The sequence below is a fragment of the Elephas maximus genome, chromosome 26 (assembly GCF_024166365.1).
Source record: "Elephas maximus indicus isolate mEleMax1 chromosome 26, mEleMax1 primary haplotype, whole genome shotgun sequence".
NCBI lineage: Eukaryota > Metazoa > Chordata > Mammalia > Proboscidea > Elephantidae > Elephas > Elephas maximus.
Window position 1 is genome coordinate 36,845,010 of NC_064844.1, and position 19,658 is coordinate 36,864,667.

Here is a 19,658-nt window from a genome sequence, read left to right on the forward strand (position 1 = left end):
CGGTAGCGCCCCCTCTCAAAGCCCAGCTCGCTCCCCCCCACCCCCGACTTCGTGGGGTGGTCTGTCTGTGGTGCCAGCTCTCCCCTCTCGTCCCTCTCCTCTGTTTTCCCTCCAGTCCCGCCTTCCTCGTGCTCCTCTCGGAGTGCCCGGCACAGCGACGGATTGCTTCTCCTCCGCTGCTTCAGTCAATTTCCCTCTCAGCAACGGCAGACAAGACAGCGGGGGCGGCGATGGCCGCGGCGTGGGAAGCATCTCGGCTGCTGCCGCGCTTCCCGGGCTAGAGCCGGGGTCCAGCTTGCCTGCGGTGCCCCAGGGCACCCGTGCGCCCACCTCTGCTTGCTTCTCTCTGAAGAGGGCGGGGAGTCTTGCAGGATCCCGCCGCTCCTCCACCTTGATCCTCGCAGTGCCCTCCCCAGAGGGAGGCGCTCTCCCGGGCTCTTGCCCTGCAGACCTTCACCGCCGAGGGGTGCCCCAGGGACGTAGCGTTGCGAAGAGAAGGCTAAAGGGACCATGCGGCGCCTGTCTCGCCGACTGGCGCTGCCGATCTTCGGGGTGCTCTGGATCACGGTGCTGCTGTTCTTCTGGGTAACCAAAAGGAAGTTGGAAGTGCCGACGGGACCTGAAGTGCAGACCCCCAAGGTACCGGGTTTGGCGGCGCGCGGGGCAGTGCTTTGACTGAGGGCGCGCAGTTCGCGCAGGGTTTGCAGGCTCCCGGGAGGCCAGGGCCGGGGGTCTGGATGCTGCGAGCATGTAACCAGGAGCCGCATGCGGCTACAGTGTGATATTTCCAGATTTTAAAAAACTCGGGGCCATCACGGGTCCCGCGGTGCGTGTGAGTGGGTATGGGTGGTGGGCGCGCGCTCGCGGTGAGAGCGTGGCTCCCCACTTGAGCTGCGCGCGGGGGCGGGGGGGAGGCTGCGGCCGAGAGGCCGAGGGGTTGGCGGCCAGTGGACACCGCGAGACAGTCGCAGGCGGTTGGGTCCGGTAGATCTGCGGGTGCAGGCTCTGGCGAGAAGTCTGGCGGCTGTGTTGATCTCCTTCCCGCGGCTGCCAGGCCTGACAAGCGGAGTCTGGAGGCCCTGCGTGCGCCGCGCGCGCTTGTGAGTCGCGGGGGAGCGCCCAGCAGCCTTCCAAGCGGCTGCTGCCCAGACCCACCCGGCTTTTTGCCAGTCCAGCTTTATAACTGCTCCCGAATCCTTCGGGAAGTTGAAAGCGCCCTGAAGGCCACTAAAGAGCCTGTAAAAACAGTCTCTTAGGTGTTGGTGGGGAGTTGGGGAAATGACAATCTAAGGGCCTTTCCAACTCCTGGCCACTTAGTTCATCTGAGCTGAGCCATTTCACCCTCTAGACTCACTCTTACTTTTAGATTCAGAGCCTCCATTCTTCACTCTCCATCCCAGCCACAGGCCTGGTCGTGGGGCACGGAAGGAGGTCTCTAAGGGAATTCCTGGCCAGCCAGGCAACGTTTATGAATTTGATCTAGAGCAGCCCTCCACGGGCAGGGAAAAAGCCCTGGAGGAGCTCGTGGTCCAAAGTAGGATACAAAGTGGGGGAGGGAGGAGGAGCCAAGCTAGTAAGTACTGCACAGAGAGCCTGCTATGTGCCGAATATTTAGTGGGTGCTTTCTTCACAAGTCGTTATTTGAGTTGAGTGGTATTATCCTTTTTATACATTAGGAAACTGATTGAGAGGCTTTAATGTGCCTTAAGCTACTCTACTGGTTTGAACTAAGACCTAGGATATTCAGGATGTTTCCGCTATATTGTCTCTCAGATTCCCTTTTAACTAAATCTTCTGGCACTTATGTTTTGGAGACTTACCAATACTCAGTTGAGTTCAGCAAACATTAACTGAGCACCTGTCATGTGCCAGGCAATGTGCTAAGTGTTATGGGTGCACAGATGCAGTACTTACTCCTTGGGGGTGGAGGATTCACTCTTATGTGGACCAGGATCATACACTGCTGAGAGCCAAGATGGCTCAATTTCTTGGAAGCCTGGGGACTTCCTGGAGAAGGAGGGACTAACAGAACTGAGTTGGGAAGATGAACAGGTTTTCAGGTCAGTCAGCAGGGAGGGCATTCGAGGTAGAGGTTAACTGCAGGAAACAGGTTCAGAGGAATGACACAGCATGTTGTACGAGTTTGGCATAATTTGAGTGTAAAGCACGTGGAGAGCTGCAGAGATGAGTTTGGGGAGGTATATAGGGATCATATCATACAGGACCTTGTGGGCTTTAGGGGCCGTGAAAGGGTTTCAAGCAGGCGAATGGTGTGGTCAGTCTGGTGACTTCAAATAGCCTTTGTAGCACCAGATCAATTTTCTCAGTCACCTCAGGCCCTGCCAATAGAGCTGGAGAGTTTTTCTTCTTTTCCCTCCTCCTTGTGATGCAGTTAATGCTGTCTGCAGGGACGTGAACTTTCTCTGGTCTGCCTTGAACTTCATTACCTTAAGCTTGCTTATTCTAGTTTACATCAGGTGGGCTTCGGGGGCTGCTGTGATGAGCACACTCTGTGCCTGTCCTTTGGATGGAGACTCTCAAAGTTCCTGGTTGAGACAGAATTATAAGCAGATGAGTACAGTACTTTGGGCAGGAGTGGTCTAATAAGAGACGGCTGGACATAGTGTGGAATCACAGAAGAAGGGTTTTTCTCGTTTTGATCATTTGCTCTTTTCGTCTTAATATTTTATTCTGTCTTTTCCCTGTTTTCTGTATTCTTCTCCTATAACTGAATTCCTTTTTGTCTGATGAGTTCTATAGGCTTAAGAAATCTTGATACCTCTTATTATTAGGCTTCCTTATTTTTTGTTAGTATGTTTGTATGTATGACTTTCTGGGTCCACGTTTATGCATTGTGTGTATTCGTGGATGTATTTCGTTTCTGGCAGATGAGTGTCCATCTGTAGTTTAGTGTATACGTATCTGAGGAGAGAAGGAGAGAGACAGAGAAATCCTCTCTCAGATAGTGCCAGAACAAGAGTGTAGTGGTTCCCAAACCTGGGAACCACCTGGCTAACTTGTTTAAAATGCAGATTCTTGGACTTCATTGCAGATTTTCTGGTTCTTTGGGTTTGAGAGAAGGTTCTGGAATCAATATTTTTACAAATGCTCCAAGTGATTCTGATGCAGCTTATTGATGGATGGCTTTTGGGCTTGACTAAGAATACCAAGTCTGTTCAGGTTTTGCTGAACCCAAATGCTGGTCCCAAATGTAGGGGTAAATATCTGGTGAATATAGCCAAATGATCTCATTCTTCTTGAGTTTGCTCATGGACCTAGCTTATGTGAGCACATGTACTCACTCGTGTGCAAGTAACCACAGCTAGCATTTGTAGAGTGCCTTACCAATTCACCAGTTCCATTTCCTATGTATCAGCTCATTTAATCATCACACAACCACTTAAGGTAGATAATATTTTTATGTAAATAAGATTGGGTAAAGGGGCTAAATAATTATCCCAAGTTAACAAAGCTGCTAAGTGGCAGAGTCAGGATGAGAATGGAACAGGAGTGTTCTGAGAACTCCCATCCATGTTCTTTCCATGCCACTAACTGGGTGGTGCAAATGTTTAACCTGCTCGGCTGCTAACCAAAAGGTTGGAGGTTTAAGTCCACCCAGAAGAAAGGCCTGGTGATTTACTTCTGAAATACCATCTATTGAAAACCCTGTGGAACACGGTTCTACTCTGACACACATCAGGTTGCTCTGAATCAGAATCGACTCCGCAGTAACTGGTTTAAGCCGCATGGACTGCCTACCTCCGCACTTGGACGTGATGCAGCGAGATTGGGGATGTTTACAGAGTGCCCTCCCCACCCCATTTCCAGTGCTTTGATGGTGCCTCCCTAGACCCTCACCCTAGGAGAGCTCTGGAAAGGTTGGTGTAATTCGGGGGGATGCTAAGGCAGTAACCACCTCAGAAGGAAATTCTGCTTTGCCCCTGGAGAGGTGGCTTCTCTGGTTGGCTGAAGTGCACCTGGTGGGGAGGGTCCGATGGGAGCTGGGTGGTTGCAGTGCTGTCGGCTTAGGAGTCATTTGCCAGTGCAATTTTGGGAGTTACTGATGGGAACATTTGTCTGTTGTAGGGGAAAATGTCGGGTTTTGAGTGAGCTCAGTACACTAGATTTTCCTAGGAAATGCTCATGCCTGATCCTGGGGAGAGCCCTTGCCTTAGACATGTTAAAACCTCTGGGGATGGGGGAGTTCATTCTGCCTAGGCTTCTTCCCAGTGGATGAGGTCAGTGTTTATTTATTCATTTATTTTACCACAGTAGGAGCAATGGGCCCCTTTCCCTAAAAATATTCAGAGAAGTTGGGAATGGTGTAGGGATTTGAGAGGAGGGCTGTGCAGAGGTTCCTCGGTGGGGAACTTCCAACTCTAAGGTTCTATGGGGCCAATTGCCTTTTCCGGGCTGGGACATGGGAGGGTTTACACTGCAGGTTCTAGTTAAGGGCTCCAGATCCTTCCTAGTTCTTCCTCACAGTGTTAGCAAATGGCCCAATTTACTTAGTGATGGGATCTTCAAAGTAGGCCTAATAACACAATAAAATCTATGTCCAGTCACAATCCAGGTGATATGGAGAAGCTTGCTGCACTCCTGGTTTAAAAAAACTGTTTTTTTTCTTAGTTTCAAGAAGGGTTGGTTCTATTAATAGCTCAAGTAAAGATGTCTTTAAGTTTGACTTTTTAATGTCGATTTGATTCTTTTACTGGATTCCCTCCCTTGCCCTCCAAACTCAGCAAAACTCTAATTCCTAATTGAAAATCATGTAACAAGTTTGATGTTTTAATTCAAACTGTATTTTAGAGATAAGCACTAAGCCACTGAAAAGCACCTGAAAAATGTTTTCATTTCTTTTCCCCCCTATCATTTCTTTGCCATTTGGAGACTTATACAATAACTGACAGAATGAGAATAAAACAAAATAAAGACAGCAAATTTGTGTCTTTGCTTCCAAGAAACTAAATTTAGTCCAGGGGCTTAGGGCTTAGTAAAAGCAAAAGAATCATAGTCCTGAAGGTAGTTTTTGAAGGTTTTAGAAATGTATAGGCTTAGAATAAAGAGCCTTGGGCCCATGTAAATGTATTTGCACTGTACTAGAAATGCAGCAAACACTATTAAAAAATAGCTTGTCTTCCTGTTGCATTTGCATACCACCCATGCCTTAAGTATATGACACAATTATTTTATTCTCGACTTAGTAAATAACTTCTCCCATTAAAAAAAATCATAAATCTAAGAGAGAGCTTATGAATCTGCTGATGCTCACTGTGTGCATGCTGGCCTCCATCCAAGGTATTTTAACTCTGCCGTGACCAGGACTCCATTATCAGATGCATGTTGGTCCTTTGGTTTTCTTCTGTTATGTGCTAACGCCTGCACTGGGGCTGTGCTGTTTCTGCTCTAAGGCAGTCCCAGCGAGCAGGCCTTGGGGACAGTGAAATCTGGAGGCCCACACTATTGTCTTGCTCCTACAGCAGCTACTGTGAGAGGCAGGGAAATACTGGAGTATAGGGTGGAATCTCGGGCTAAAACCTTGGTTTTCAAGAAGTAAAAAACCAAAACCAAACCCATTGCCATTGAGTTGATTCCGACTAAAAGCATCCCTATTTAAAAAAAAAAAAAAAAAAATCCCTATAGGACAGAGTAAAACTGCCCCATAGGGTTTCCAAGGCTGTAAATCTTTATGGAAGCAGATTGTCACATCTTTCTCCTGCAGAGAGGCTGGTGGGTTTGAACTGCTGACCTTTCATTTAGTTTCTTAGTACTTAACAACTGCATCACCAGAGATCCTTTTTCAAGAAGTAGCAAGCCTTTAGTTTCTGGAGAGCAACAAGTTCTTTTTTATTTTTTTTGAGGTTTTTCTTTTTTTAAATTTTTATCATGCTTCAAGTGAAAGTTTACAAATCAAGTCAGTCTCTCATACAAAAATTTAGATACACCTTTGTATATATTACTAGTTGCTCTCCCCCTAATGAGGTAGCATATTCTTCCTCTCCACGCTGTATTTGTATTCATTCAGCCACCTTCTGTCCCCCTCTGCCTTCTCTTCTCCCCTCCAGAAAGGAGCTGCCCACAAGTCCCATGTGTCTACTTGATCCAAGAAGCTCACTCCTCACCAGTATAATTTTCTATCTTATAGTCCAGTCCAATCTCTGTCTGAAGAATTGGCTTTGGGAATGATTCCTGTCTTGGGCTAACAGAAGGTCTGGCAGCCATGACCTCTGGGGTCCTGCTAGTCTCAGTCAGACCATTAAGTCTCGTCTTTTTATAAGAACTGCCCTCCTGCTCCTTCGGGGTTCTCTGTTGTGTTCCCTGTCCGGGCAGTCATCGGTTGTAGCCAGGCACCATCTAGTTCTTCTGGTATCAGGCTGATGTAGTCTCTGATTTATGTGGCCCTTTCTGTCTCCTGAGCTCATAATTACCTTGTGTCTTTGGTGGGTTGAGACCAATTGATGCATCTTAGATGGCCACTTGCTAACTTTTAAGACCTCAGCCGCCATTCTCCAAAGTGGGATGCAGAATGTTTTCTTAATAGATTTTATTATTACAACTGACTTAGATGTCCTCTGAAACCATGGTCCACAAACCTCTGTCCCTGCTACCCTGGCCTTCGAAGCATTCATTCAGGAAACTTCTTTGCTTTTGGTTTAGTCCAGTTGTGCTGACCTCTCCTGTGTTGTATTTTTTCTTTCCCTTCAGCTAAAATAGATCTTGTCTACTATCTAGTGACTACCCCTCTCCCTGTCTCGTTCCCCACTCTTGTAACCATCAAAGAATATTTTCTTCTCTGTTTAAACTATTTCTTGAGTTCTTATAATAGTGGTCTCATACAATATTTGTCCTTTTGCAACTGACTAATTTCGCTCAGCATAATGCTTTCCGGATTCCTCCATGTTATGAAATGTTTCACAGATTCATCATAGTTCTTTATCGATGGGTAGCATTCCATTGTGTGAATATACCATAATTTATTTATCCGTTCATCTGTTGATGGGCATCTTGGTTGCTTCCATCTTTTTGCTATTGTAACCAGTGCTGCAATGAACATGGGTGTGCACATATCTATTTGTGTAAAGGCTCTTATTTCTCTAGGATATATTCCAAGGAGTGGGATTGCTAGATCATATGGTAGTTCTACTTCTAGCTTTTTAAGAAAGCACCAAATCGATTTCCAAAGTGGTTGTACCACTTTACATTGCCACCAGCAGTGTATAAGTGCTCCAGTCTCTCCACAACCTCTCCAACATTTCTTATTTTGTGTATTTTGGATCAATGCCAGCCTTTTTGGAGTGAGATGGAAATCGTACTGTAGTTTTGATTTGCATTTCTCTAATGGCTAATGATCATGAGCATTTCCTTATGTATCTGTTAGCTACCTGAGTGTCTTCTTTAGTGAAGTGCCTGTTCATATCCTTTGCCCAATTGGGTTATTTGTCTTTTTGTTGTTGAGTTTTTTGCAGTATCACGTAGATTTTAGAGATCAGATGCTGATTGGAAATGTCATAGCTAAAAACTTTTTCCCAGTCTCTCAAAAAAGTCTCTAGGTTGTCTTTTTACTCTTTTGGTGAAGTCTTTGGATGGGCATAGGTGTTTGATTTTTAGGAGCTCCCAGTTATCTAGTTTCTCTTCTAGTGTTTGTACATTCTTAGTAATGTTTTGTGTACTGTTTATGCCATGTATTAGGGCTCCTAGCATTGTCCTTATTTTTTCTTACATGATCTTTAGTGTTTTAAATTTTATATTTAGGTCTTTGATACATTTTGAGTTAGTTTTTGTGCATGGTGTGAGGTATGGTCTTGTTTCATTTTTTTTTTTTTAGCAGATGGATATCCAGTTACGCCAGCACCATTTGTTAAAGAAACTGTCTTTTCCCCCAATTAACTGACTTTGGGCCTTTGTCAAAAATCAGCTACTCATATCTGAATGGGTTTATGTCTGGATTCTCAATTCTGTTCTATTGGGCTATGTATCTGTAGTTGTACAAGTACCAGGGTGTTTTGACTACTGTGATGGTATAATAGGTTCTAAAATCAGGTAGCGTGAGGCCTCCCACTTTGTTCTTCTTTTTCAGTAATGCTTTACTTATCCGAGGCCTCTTTCCCTTCCATATGAAGTTGGTGATTTGTTTCTCCATCTCATTAAAAAGTGTTGTTGAAGCTTGGATTGGAATTGCATTGTATCTATAGGTCACTTTTAGTAGAATAGACGTTTTTACAATGTTGACTCTTCCTATCCGTGAGCAAAGTATGTTTTCCCACTTATGTAAATCTCTTTTGGTTTCTTATAGTAGTGTCTTGTAGTATTCTTTGTATAGGTCTTTTACATCTCTGGTAAGATTTATTCCTAAGTATTTTATCTTCTTGGGGGCTACTGTGAATGGTATTGATCTGATGATTTCCTCTTTGATGTTCTTTTTGTTGGTGTAGAGGAATCCAACTGATTTTTGCATGTTTATCTTGTATCCTGATACTGTGCTCAACTCTTCTATTTTTAGTAGTTTTCTTGAGGATTCTTTAGGGTTTTCTGTGTATAGGATCATGTCTTATGCAAATAGAGATGCTTTTACTTCTTCCTTGCCAACCTGGATGCCCTTTATTTCTTTATCTAGCCTAATTGCTCTGGCTAGGACCTCCAGCACAATGTTGAATAAGAACAGTGATAAAGGGCACCCTTGTCTGGTTCCTGTTCTTAAGGGGAATGCTTTCAGACTCTTTCCATTTAGGATGATGTTAGTTGTTGGCTTTGTAGGAATGCCCTTTATTATGATGAGAAGTTTTCCTTCTGTTCCTATTTTGCTAATAGATTTTATGATGAATTGGTGTTGAACTTTGTCAAATGCCTTTTCTGCATCAATTGATAAAATCATGTGGTTCTTGTCGTTTTATTTTTATGGTGGATTACATTGACTATTTTTCTAATGTTGAACCATCTCTGAATAAAAAAAAAAATTTTTTTTTTTTTTATTCAGTACCTGGTATGAATCCCAGTTGGTCATGGTGAATTATTTTTTTGATATGTTGTTGAATTCTATTGGCTAGAATTTTGTTGAGGATTTTTGCCCTTAAGTTTGTGAGGGATATAGGTCTGTAATTTTCTTTTTTTGTAGTGTCTTTACTTGGTATGGGTATCAGGGATTTGCTGGCTCCACAGAATGACCTTGGGGGTATTCCATCGTTTTCTATGATCTGAAATACCTTCAGTAGTAGTGGTGAAAGTTTGGTAGAACGCCCCATTGAAGCCATCTGGGACAGGGCTTTTTTTGTTTGGAAGTTTTTTGATTACCTTTTCAATCTCTTCTTTCATTATGGATTTATTTAGTTGTGTTCTACCTCTGTTTGTGTTAATTTAGGTAGTGTGTTTCTAGAAATTCATCCATTTCTTCTAGGTTTTCAAATTTGTTAGACTGCACTTTTTCCTAGTAATCTGATATGATTCTGTTGTGATGTCACCGATCTCATTTATTATTCAGGTTGTTTGCTTCCTCTTCTGTTTTCTTTTGTCAGTTTGGCCAATGGTTTATCAATTTTGTTAGTTTTTTCAAAGAACAAGTTTTGGTGTTTTTAACTTTTTCAATTGTTTTTATGTTCTCTATTTCATTTAATTCTGCTCTAATATTTACTTTTTGCTTTCTTCTGGTGCCTTAGGGTTTCTTTTGTTGCTCTCTTTCTATTTGTTCAAGTTGTAGGAATAATTCTTTGAATTTGGCCCTTCTTTTTGTATGTGTGCATTTATTGATATAAATCAACCTCTGAGCACTACTTTAGCTGTGTCCCAAAGGTTCTGATAGGAAGTATTTTCATTCTTATTGAATTCTGTGAATTTATTTATTCCATCCTTAATGCCTTGTATAACCCAGTCATTTTTGAGCAGTTTCTAAGTGTTTGACTTCTTTTCCCTGCTTTTCCTGTTATTGATTTCTACTTTTATGGCCTTAGGGTCAGAGAAGATGTTTTGTAATATTTCAATGCTTTGGATTCTGTTAAGTCTTTCTTTATGACCTAATAAGTGGCCTGTTGTAAAGAATGTTGCATGTGTGCTAGAAAAGAATGTATACTTGGCTTCTGTTGGGTGGAGTGAGTGTTCTGTATATGTCTAGGAGGTCAAGTTGGTTGATTTTGGCATTTAGATCTTCCGTGTCTTTATTGAGCTTCTTTCTGGATGTTCTGTCCTTCACTGAAAGTGGTATGTTGAAGTCTCCAACTGTTATTGTGGAGCTGTCTATCTCTCTTTTCAATGCTGTTGCAGTTTATTTTATGTACCTTGAAGCCCTGTCAGTGGGTGCATAAATATTTAATATGGTTATATCCTCCTGGTCTATTGTCCCTTTAAGCATTGTATAGTGCCATTCCTTATACTTGGTGTTGGATATAACTTTAAAGTCTATTTTATCAGAAATTACTATTGCCACTTCTGCTCTTTTTTGATTGTGGTTTGCCTGATCTATTTTTTTCCATTCTTTGGGTTTTTGTTTGTGTCTCTAAGTCTAAGGTGTGTCTCTTGTAGGCAGCATATAGAAGGATCGTGTTTTTTTAATCCATTCTGCTACTTTCTGTCTCTTGATTGGTGCATTTAGTCCATTTACATTCAGCGTAATTATGGATAGGTATGCGTTTAATGCTGTCATTTTGATGTCTTTTTTTTTGGTGTGTTGTTGACAGTTTCTATGTCCCACATAAATATTTTGTGCTGAGTAGTTTATATATTTTCTAAGTTTAAACCTAACTTTTATTTCTTTATGTCGCCTTGACTTCCTCTCTGTACGAAAAATCTATGACTACATTTCTTAGTCCCTCTTTGCTGTTTTAATGTTGTCTTCTTTTACATAGTGACCTTGCTGTTTCCTGGTGTTGAGTGTTTTTTTTTAATCTTGATTTATTTTTGTGGGTTCCCTGTCTGGGTTGACATCTGGTTGCTCTGTCATGTGTTCTAGTCTTGGGTTGATATATGATATTATTGATTTTCTAAGCAGAGGACTCCCTTTAGTATTTATTGCAGTTTTGGTTTTGTTTTTACTAATTCTCTAAAGTTCTGTTTATCTGGAAATGTCATAATTCCACCTTCATATTTGAGAGACAATTTTGCTGAATATATGATTCTTGGCTGGCAGTTTTTTCCTTCAATGCTTTATATAAGTCATCCCATTACCTTCTTGCCTGCATGATTTCTGCCAAGTAGTCCGAGCTTATTGTTATTGACTCTCCTTTTTTGTAGGTGACTTTTTGTTTATCCCTAGCCACTCTTAAAATTCTCTCTTTATCTTTGTTTTTGGCAAGTTTGATTATAATATGTCTTGGTGACTTTCTTTTGAGCTCTTTATGTGGAGTTGAAGAACATCTTGCATAGATATCTTCTCATCTTCCATAATATCAGGGAAGTTTTCTTCCAAGAAATCTTCAACAATTCTCTCTGTTATCCCTCCTTTTCTGGTACTCCAATCACTCACAGAGTATTTCTCTTGATAGACTCCCACGTAATTCTTAAGGTTTCTTCAATTTTTGAAATTCTTTTATCTGGTTTTTCTTAGCATATTGTAGTGCCAAGTGTTTAACTTCAATCTCACTAATTCTGCCTTCCAATTCCTCAATTCTGCTCCTCTGTCTTTCTATTGAGGTGTCTAATTCTGTAATTTTATTGTTAATCTGAATTTCTGTTTGCTGTCCCTCTATGGATTCTTGCAGCTTATTCAATTTTTCATCATGTTCTTGAATAACCTGTTAATTTCTTCAACTGCTTTATCTGTGTGTTCCTTGGCTTGTTCTGCATTTTGCCTGATCTCGTTCCTGATGTCTTAAAGGGTTCTGTATATTAATCTTTTGTATTCTGCATCTGGCAATTCCAGGAAGACATCTTCATCTGGAAGATTCCTTGATTCTTTGTTTTGAGAGCTTGTTGTAGCAATCATGGTCTGCTTCTCTACGTGATTTGGTATTGACTATTGTCTCTAAGCCATCTGTCTGTTATCGTATTAGTTTATTTTATGTTTGCTTACTGTATCCTGCAAACTCTGGTGACGTAGTGGTTAAGTGCTCCAGCTGCTAACCTAAAGGCTGGCAGTTCAAATTCAGCAGGCACTCCTTGGAAACTCTATGGGGCAGTTCTACTCTGTCCTATAAGGTTGCTGAGTTGGAATTGACTCGACAGCACCAGGTTTTTTTTTTTTTTTGGTTTACTGTATCCTAGCTTCTTGCTTTGTTTTGTTTTGATATGCCCAGATAGGCTTCTTGAGTGAGCTAGCTTGATTATTTTCACCCTTGAAGCTCTAAAGTCCTGTCACCAGATTGCTAGGGCTGGTACTGGGTATATAAGCTTAGGAGCCCATTCACTTTTCTTGTATGGATTCAGCTCAGGTGTCCAGGTAGTTGGTTATTAAGTGTGTGGTACAGCTCTCCTACAGTCTTACAGGGGTGGGGGTGATTGGTGTAGGTGCAGGTATATGGCTGCAGCAGGGGTTCACACTCTGAACAAGGCAGGGGGCTGACAACCATCCCCCGAGTGTCTGTGAGGAAAGCACATCCCTGTTTCTTAGAGTGCACGGGTGGGTGGGTTCTGCAGCTGGACCATGCGCACCCAATGCTTTTTGTTGTAAGGACTGAGAGGTACCACTTATCCTCGGGCCCCAGTCGTGGGTGGCTAGGTGGCGTGGGTGGAGCCACCAGTCCTTAGACCCCAATATTGGTAGGTAAGGACCTTGTTTAATAGGCAAAGTGGTGTCAACCATCAAACACCCAGTTCTCCACCAGAGCTGAAATAGTTGTGGTCTGCTAACAAGCGCCTATTCTCCTGAAATGGGTCCACACAAGTTCATGTAGGGGTGAAAGGTATTCAAAGTCCGCAGACCATTTGTGCCTGGACAGGAGACGCTTCTGTCCTGAGCTCCCTAGCTTAATGAAGCTGGCAGATTATCTTTCCCCCCAATTGTGAATTTATTCCTTCTCCAAGGCTGGGAGAATGGCTCAAGGTGCACAGCAGGACCTATCTCAGGCCCAGGTAATTGACAACCAGTGAAGCCAACTTGGGGGCTGGGGGCTAGTAAAATAAACACAAGTACTTAGTTTTTGCCAAGAGCACTGTTCTTCTCTGGTTCCAGAGGTGTGAGTAGCTGATGGCTGTCTTTCCAACAAGTTCTTTTTTAACCCTGAGCCCCACATGGTGGAAATTTGTCTGAGGCCGTTGTTGGCTTCCTTGAGGTTCTAGCAATGGCCAAGGTCTTGTGCAGAGTCAGGCCTTTGGGCATCAGTACAGAGTCCCTGGGGCATTGAGTCTGATGACTTTCCCAGCCCGTACTCTCTCCCAAGTCAGGCAGAACTCCCTCTCCAGGGACCCAGGAACCTCTTGTTTTGGAGAATCTCTGGGCCGCTGTCTTTAACACTTGTGATTTTGGAAACAAAGACTGAGAAATCTGTGTCTCTAACTTCTTCTGAGGCACAGACTGATATCTGCTCAAATCAGGGAAGACTAAGGAGCAAAAGGAGTCTCTGGGTGGTACAAATTGTTAACCAAAGGACTGGAGGTTTGAGTATACCCAGAGGAGCCTCGGAAGTAAGGCCTGGTGACCTACTTCTGAAAAATCATTCATTGAAAACCATATGGAGACCAGTTCTACTCTGACACATCTGGAGTCGCCATAAGTTGGACTCAACTCCATAGCAACTGGTAAGAGGTAAAAATAGGCAGAAAATATAAATTAATGTCCCTGTCAAAAGCCTCCCAGCCCTGTCTAGAAACTACCCTTTTTCAAGGTTGCTCATCTGTTCGTATCATTTCAAAGTGTTAATTTCCACTTATCAGAGGTCATTTATAAACTGAATACGGAGAAAACAAAGCTGCCGCTGGTTGATGCAAAAGGCCCAGGGACTCCAACCAGCCTAGTTTGCATGCCACTTGGTTTTTGTCTTTTGCCTAAACCCTCCTTCTCCACACCTCCTTTGTCCCAAATTTTCAAAATAATTTTATCCATCATCAAACACCCAGGAACACATTTTGAAGCAATGTGTGGCTTGTGTCCTTTTTGGAATTCTAGTATTTACAATGTCGTCACTCTGCCAGAGTGTCTCAATGTCTCAGATGCATTTTTGGAAAGTAATCTGAATTAGGAAGCAGGGACAGATCCAGAGCTGCTCTCTCAGTGCGAGTCTATGACCTCTGCCGTGGCTTTTGCACACACTACCCCAGAGAAGCTGCATTATAGACCTGCCATCTGTTTGGGGGCACAAGTCTGCAACTGGCTGTTGACTTCCCACATCCCTGCAGTTATCCTGAGTGGGTATAGGCCTTCCTCCTTGTTGTGGGCACTCAAAGGCTCACATTCTCACCGTTGTTGTTGCTGTTGTTGGATGCTCTCGAGTTGATTTCAACTCATGGTGACCCAGTGTGACAGAGTACAACTGCCCCATAAGGTTTCCTAGGCTGTAATCTTCATGGGAGCAGATTGACAGGTCTTTTCTCCAGCAGAGGGGTTGGGTTGGTTTGAGTCTTTCGGTTAGCAGCCTAGTGCTTAGCCATTGCACCACCAGGTCTCTTGTAGCATAGAAGGAGTAAATAGCCTGGCAGGTAAGTGCTGTTTCACGGAATTCTGTTTTTTATTTTGCTCTGGGCCGTTTTGGGTTAATTGTGAATAACTCTGAAATGAGACCTTATGGCTATAAATGATTAAACCACAGGTACTCTCTGTGTCTTACTTTTCTTTTAATTATTTTACCAGAAACGCTAGAGTAACCAAAAATAAATCAGTCTTTGAGTCCTCAGATATTGAGTTGATTAAGAAAGAAACCCTTTGGGATACGGAAGAACACACACATACAGACACACATGTGCCTGTGCGTGCACGCACACACACACGCACACACAGTCTTACCTTGGGGGAATTCTGCAGAAGCTCCCGAAATCTGCTGGCTCTGGTATTTTCGTATTTCACAGTAAATGGCCTGATATGACCTTCTGGGGAACTAGTCTTTGCATTTGGCAGTGGCTGCAGCCATCACAGGACCTAACGAACACTAGGAAGCTAATTGAGGGAGAGAGAGAAAGAGACCTCTAAGGTGTGAGAAATTATGTACCACTTAGGGAGTGCTCTTCCCTTCTGTGCTTCTTTCCACTCTTTCCCTCCTCCCCTCAACTCATTCTTTCTCCTTAGTTGCATCTCCTGAATTAGCTAGTGGGCTGTGGAGGGTAGAGCCCCAGGGTACTTGGTCAGCCTGTCTAGGAGAGGTCGGCAGGGGCAGTACTGGCCATAGAAGCCCAGTGCTCCCTGTAAGCTCCAGGGTCAGAAGCAGCAGCCTCACCAGTCATGGGAGGTACAAGGGCAGCCCTGAAAACAAGGGCAGTTTTTTCCAAAGGAGGGAAGTAGCCACTTTGAGCCACCCAGAGCCATTCAGGTACCCAATCTGCTCAAATCCTCCTTATCAGTGAGAGCCCTTGTGGCAGGGAACAAGGAGCCATCTGATCCACTGCCTTCTGGACAATGCTGATTTCAAGTACAAAGCCTCTTCTGCATACCATTTCTGAGAGACAAGATTAGACACGATTAAAAAAAATTCTCCTCATGTCACTTGTGGAAACCTGGTGGTGTAGTGGTTAAGTGCTACGGCTGCTAACCAAAAAGGTCGGCAGTTCGAATCTACCAGGTGCTCCTTGGAAACTCTGTGGAGCAGTTCTGCTCCGTCCTATAGGGTCACTATGAGTCAGAATGGACTTGACGGCAACGGGTTTTTGCATGTCACTTGTCTTCTTAACTGTAAAAGCATGACAAAGATCTTTCAAGGAAATGTAGGAGAATAGCAGCACACTCAAATGTTCCCGCCATTGGATTTGAATCCCGAGATGAAGAGAACCACCCCAGCTGCCTTCTTTCTAATGATTCTGCTATTTAAAAACACAATTTGCCTCTCATTCCAAGCCAGGAGATAAGTGGAAGATGTGTGCAGAACCTTTATGACCACTGCTACACCTTGACAAACTCTCTCCAAAGAGGTCAACTGTCCCTATTCTCTGTTCTCAGTAAGGTTTGGGAAATTAGGATTTTTTTTTTCACTAATGATCTGGGCTGAAGATTTATGTAGCTTCTCTCATTTCCCTGAGAACACTCTAATCATTCATTTCTTCCCCCAGCCATAGAGAGCCTGGTCCAATCAATATTTATGCCCCAATCACTCGCAGCTGCAACATGCAGGCACATTCCTTGATGAGGACGCCAAATTCCTTGATGACCATTGAAAAATTATCTAGTGCCTATATTTCAGGCTCATTGTTCTCTAGGATCTCATGGAGATCAGACTGCATGGTCTGTGGATTAATTGAGCCCCAGATAATTGGCTATTAATGTATGACTGATTGATGGCTGCCAGCTGGGTGCTGAGTTGACCAACACCCTGATGGTGAGCAGGTGGTCTTTATCAGAAGAGGAATTGGCTGAAGACCCCACTAATTAAAGGGTGAATCTGGGAAGGGAAGATAAGAGGTAGCTTCTTCCCTGCCCCCTCCACCCAGTTTTGTGATGTTTCACAGTTTACAGAGCATTTATATTCACAAATGCCTCATTTGATCTTTACTGCAACACTGTGATGTAGATGTTGTTATTATTGTTAATATTTTCTAGTTTTACAAAGTATGATGAATCTGAGGTTGTAAGGGGGAGGGGACTTTGGCAAGCACAGTTAGCGAATAGGTGGGCTTGGACCCAGTTTTTTGACTATAAAACCTGTAGTGTTCCTATTATGGCCATGTTAAACCTCTGGTTAGATTCCTTTTCCAGGGGGAAATGACATATATTTTACGTATGCATGTATCAACCAGTTGATGTCAAGTCAATTCAGACTCATAGCGACCCTATGTGTGTCAGAGTAGAACTGTGCTTCATGGGGTTTTTAATGGCGTATTTTCGAGCAGTAGTTCACCAGGCCTTTCTTCAGAGGTGCCTCTGGGTGACCTCAAACCTCCAACCTTTTGGTTAGCAGCTAAGTGCATTAACTGTTAGCAGTATCCAGGGAATCCTATATGTTGTTGTTAGATGCTTTCAAGTCGATCGACTTCTAGCTACCCCATGTGACAGGGTAGAACTGCCCCATAGGGTTAACCCCCAACCCCAGTTACCTAGGCTGTAATCTTTACAGCATTCAGAAGAAGCCGTGGAACAAGGGATCTCCTTGCTGATATCAGATGGATCTTGGCTGAAAGCAGAGAATACCAGAAAGATGTTTAGCTGTGTTTTATTGACTATGCAAAGGCATTCGAACTGTCTGTATCACAACAAATTATATATAACATTTCAAAAAAATGGGAATTCCAGAATACTAACTGTGCCTATGCAGAATGTGTGCATAGACTAAGAGGCAGTTGTTCAAATAGAACAAGGGGATACTAAGTGGTTTAAAGTCAGAAGAGGTGTGATTCAGGGTTGTAGCCTTTTAACATACTTACTCAATCTGTATGCTGAGCGCATAATCCGAGAAGCCAGACTATATGGAGAAGAACATGGCATCAGGACTGAAGGAAGACTTGTTAACAGCCTGCAATATGCAGATGACACAACTTTGATTGTGGAAAGTGAAGAGGACTTGAAGCACTTACTGATGAAGATCAAAGACTACAGCCTTCAGTATGGATTACACCTCAACATAAAACAAAAATCCTCACAACTGGACCAACAAGCAACATCATGATAAATGGAGAAAAGATTGAAGTTGCAAAGGATTTCATTTTACTTGGATCCACAATCTATGCCCATGGAAACAGCAGTCAAGAAATCAAATGGTGTTTTTGCACTGGGTAAATCTGTTGCAAAAGACCTCTTTAAAGTGTTACAAAGCAAAGATGTCACTTTAAGGACTAAGGTGCCCCTGACGCAAGCCCTGGTGTTTTTCATCACCTCATATGCATGCAAAAGCTGGACAATGAATAAGGAAGACTGAAGAAAATTTGATGCATTTGAATTATGGTGTTGGTGAAGAATATTGAATATACCATGGACTTCCAGAAGAACGAACAAGCCTGTCTTGGAAAAAGTACAGCCATTATGCTCCTTAGGAGCGAGGATGGCAAGACTTCGTCTCATGTATTTTGAACCTGTTATCAGGAGAGACCAGTTGCTGGAGAAGAACATCATGCTTGGTAAGGTAGGGGGTTAGCAAAAAAGAGGAAGACCCTGGATGAGATGGATTGACACAGTGGCTGCATCCGTGGCTCAAACATAACAATGATATTGAGGATGGCGCGGGACCGGGCAGTATTTCCTTCTGTTGTACATAGGGTGCCTATAAGTCAGAATTGACTGGATGGCACCTAACAACAACAACAATCTTGATGGAGGAGATCACCAGATTGTCTGCAGAGCCACAGGGTGCCTTTGTACCATCAACCGTTAGGTTAGCAGTCGAGCGAGCGCTTAGCCGTTGTGCCTATTACATGTATATTTTCATATGGAAAAAACACTAGAGCTCGTGCTGGGAAATGACTCCCTACCTCTGGTAAAACGCTAGAATTGGTTTTCTACACACAGAAGGAAACTGAGGATCAGATAAGGCAAAATGCAAAACCAGTCTCTCAGCTGGTTACTCGAGGGCCAGGGAGACTTTAAGTTTTCTTCCAGGATAAACCGAATTTAACCCACTTGGCAGTCCCTTCTGAAACATTCCACAGGCCACTGCCTTCTTCAATGGGAAGATGCTGGAGTTGAAGCCTGGAGGCAGAGGATGTCTCATGATAAGTGGAAGGAGGCCTCCCACCCCCTCAGTTCCATTGTCAGGTATGAGCCCACATTTGGCACCTCTCTCCTGGCCCAGAAGGGTTTGACAGCAGGAAATTAGGCACTACTGTCATTCATGAGGCTGCTTCGAGTCAGAAGTCAACAGGATTGTGGAATTAAGGCAGAAACCTTTGATTTGAATCCCCTTCATGATGAATATGGCCCTTAAACAATCAGAAGCTATTCCTGTCTGAGAGGAAAAAGGTCATCTGAAAGAAACTATTGTACCCTATTTCAAATGCAAGGCAGGTAAGTGGGGAATGATTCCAGTCAAGTGACTCTAGAAGATCCCAGCATCTCCCTTAGCTCCTGCCCTCTCTAAGACAGAGAGCACCCTGCCTGTATCTTGCTGTTTCACCTTGAAAGCTGGTAGATGATTGCTTAGTTCTGCTGGGTGGTTGACTGCTGGTTCTACCCAGTTATTTCTTTGTGGTGGTTTGGAGGTTGGCTGTGACTAATGTAGTTGTTGCCAAAGTGTATGTTTTAATTTAGGAAAGTATAAAATCAAGTATAAAATTGGATCGACAACAGTGGCTGCAACAATGAGCTCGAGCATAACAACCATTGTAAGGATGGCGCAGGACCGGGCAGTGTTTCGTTCTGTTGTGCATAGGGTCGCTATGAATCGGAACCAACTCGACGGCACCTAACAACAACAACAACATAAAATCAGGAGGCTGATTATGTCTTCCTGGGTATTTTGTCAGCAATTAGCATACACTGCCAGAGGACTCATGGTGGTGCTTTTGTTATATGGCCTGAATGACAAAGTTTACTATGAGATCCTGAGCAAAAAAATGACTTTCACTCTTGACTGTTTCTACCAAGCATGGCAATATTAAAAGGTACTTTATTTTTAAAGACTGTGCATGGAGTAAGAATAAAAGAAATGTAAACCTAGATAATTCTGATA

General features: G+C 43.3%; 1 protein-coding gene across 2 annotated transcripts in view; it reads left to right on the forward strand.

Annotated features, from left to right (window-relative positions):
* Nucleotides 1–429: 429 nt before the first annotated feature.
* Nucleotides 430–19,658, forward strand: part of GALNT14 (polypeptide N-acetylgalactosaminyltransferase 14) — a 489,631-nt gene continuing 470,402 nt past the window's right edge. For both annotated transcript variants that reach the window (XM_049870339.1, XM_049870338.1), the window contains exon 1: nt 430–639. In XM_049870339.1, coding sequence (XP_049726296.1) covers nt 511–639 — 129 coding nt within the window. In that variant the 5' untranslated portion in view covers nt 430–510. The remainder of the gene's footprint in view (nt 640–19,658) is intronic.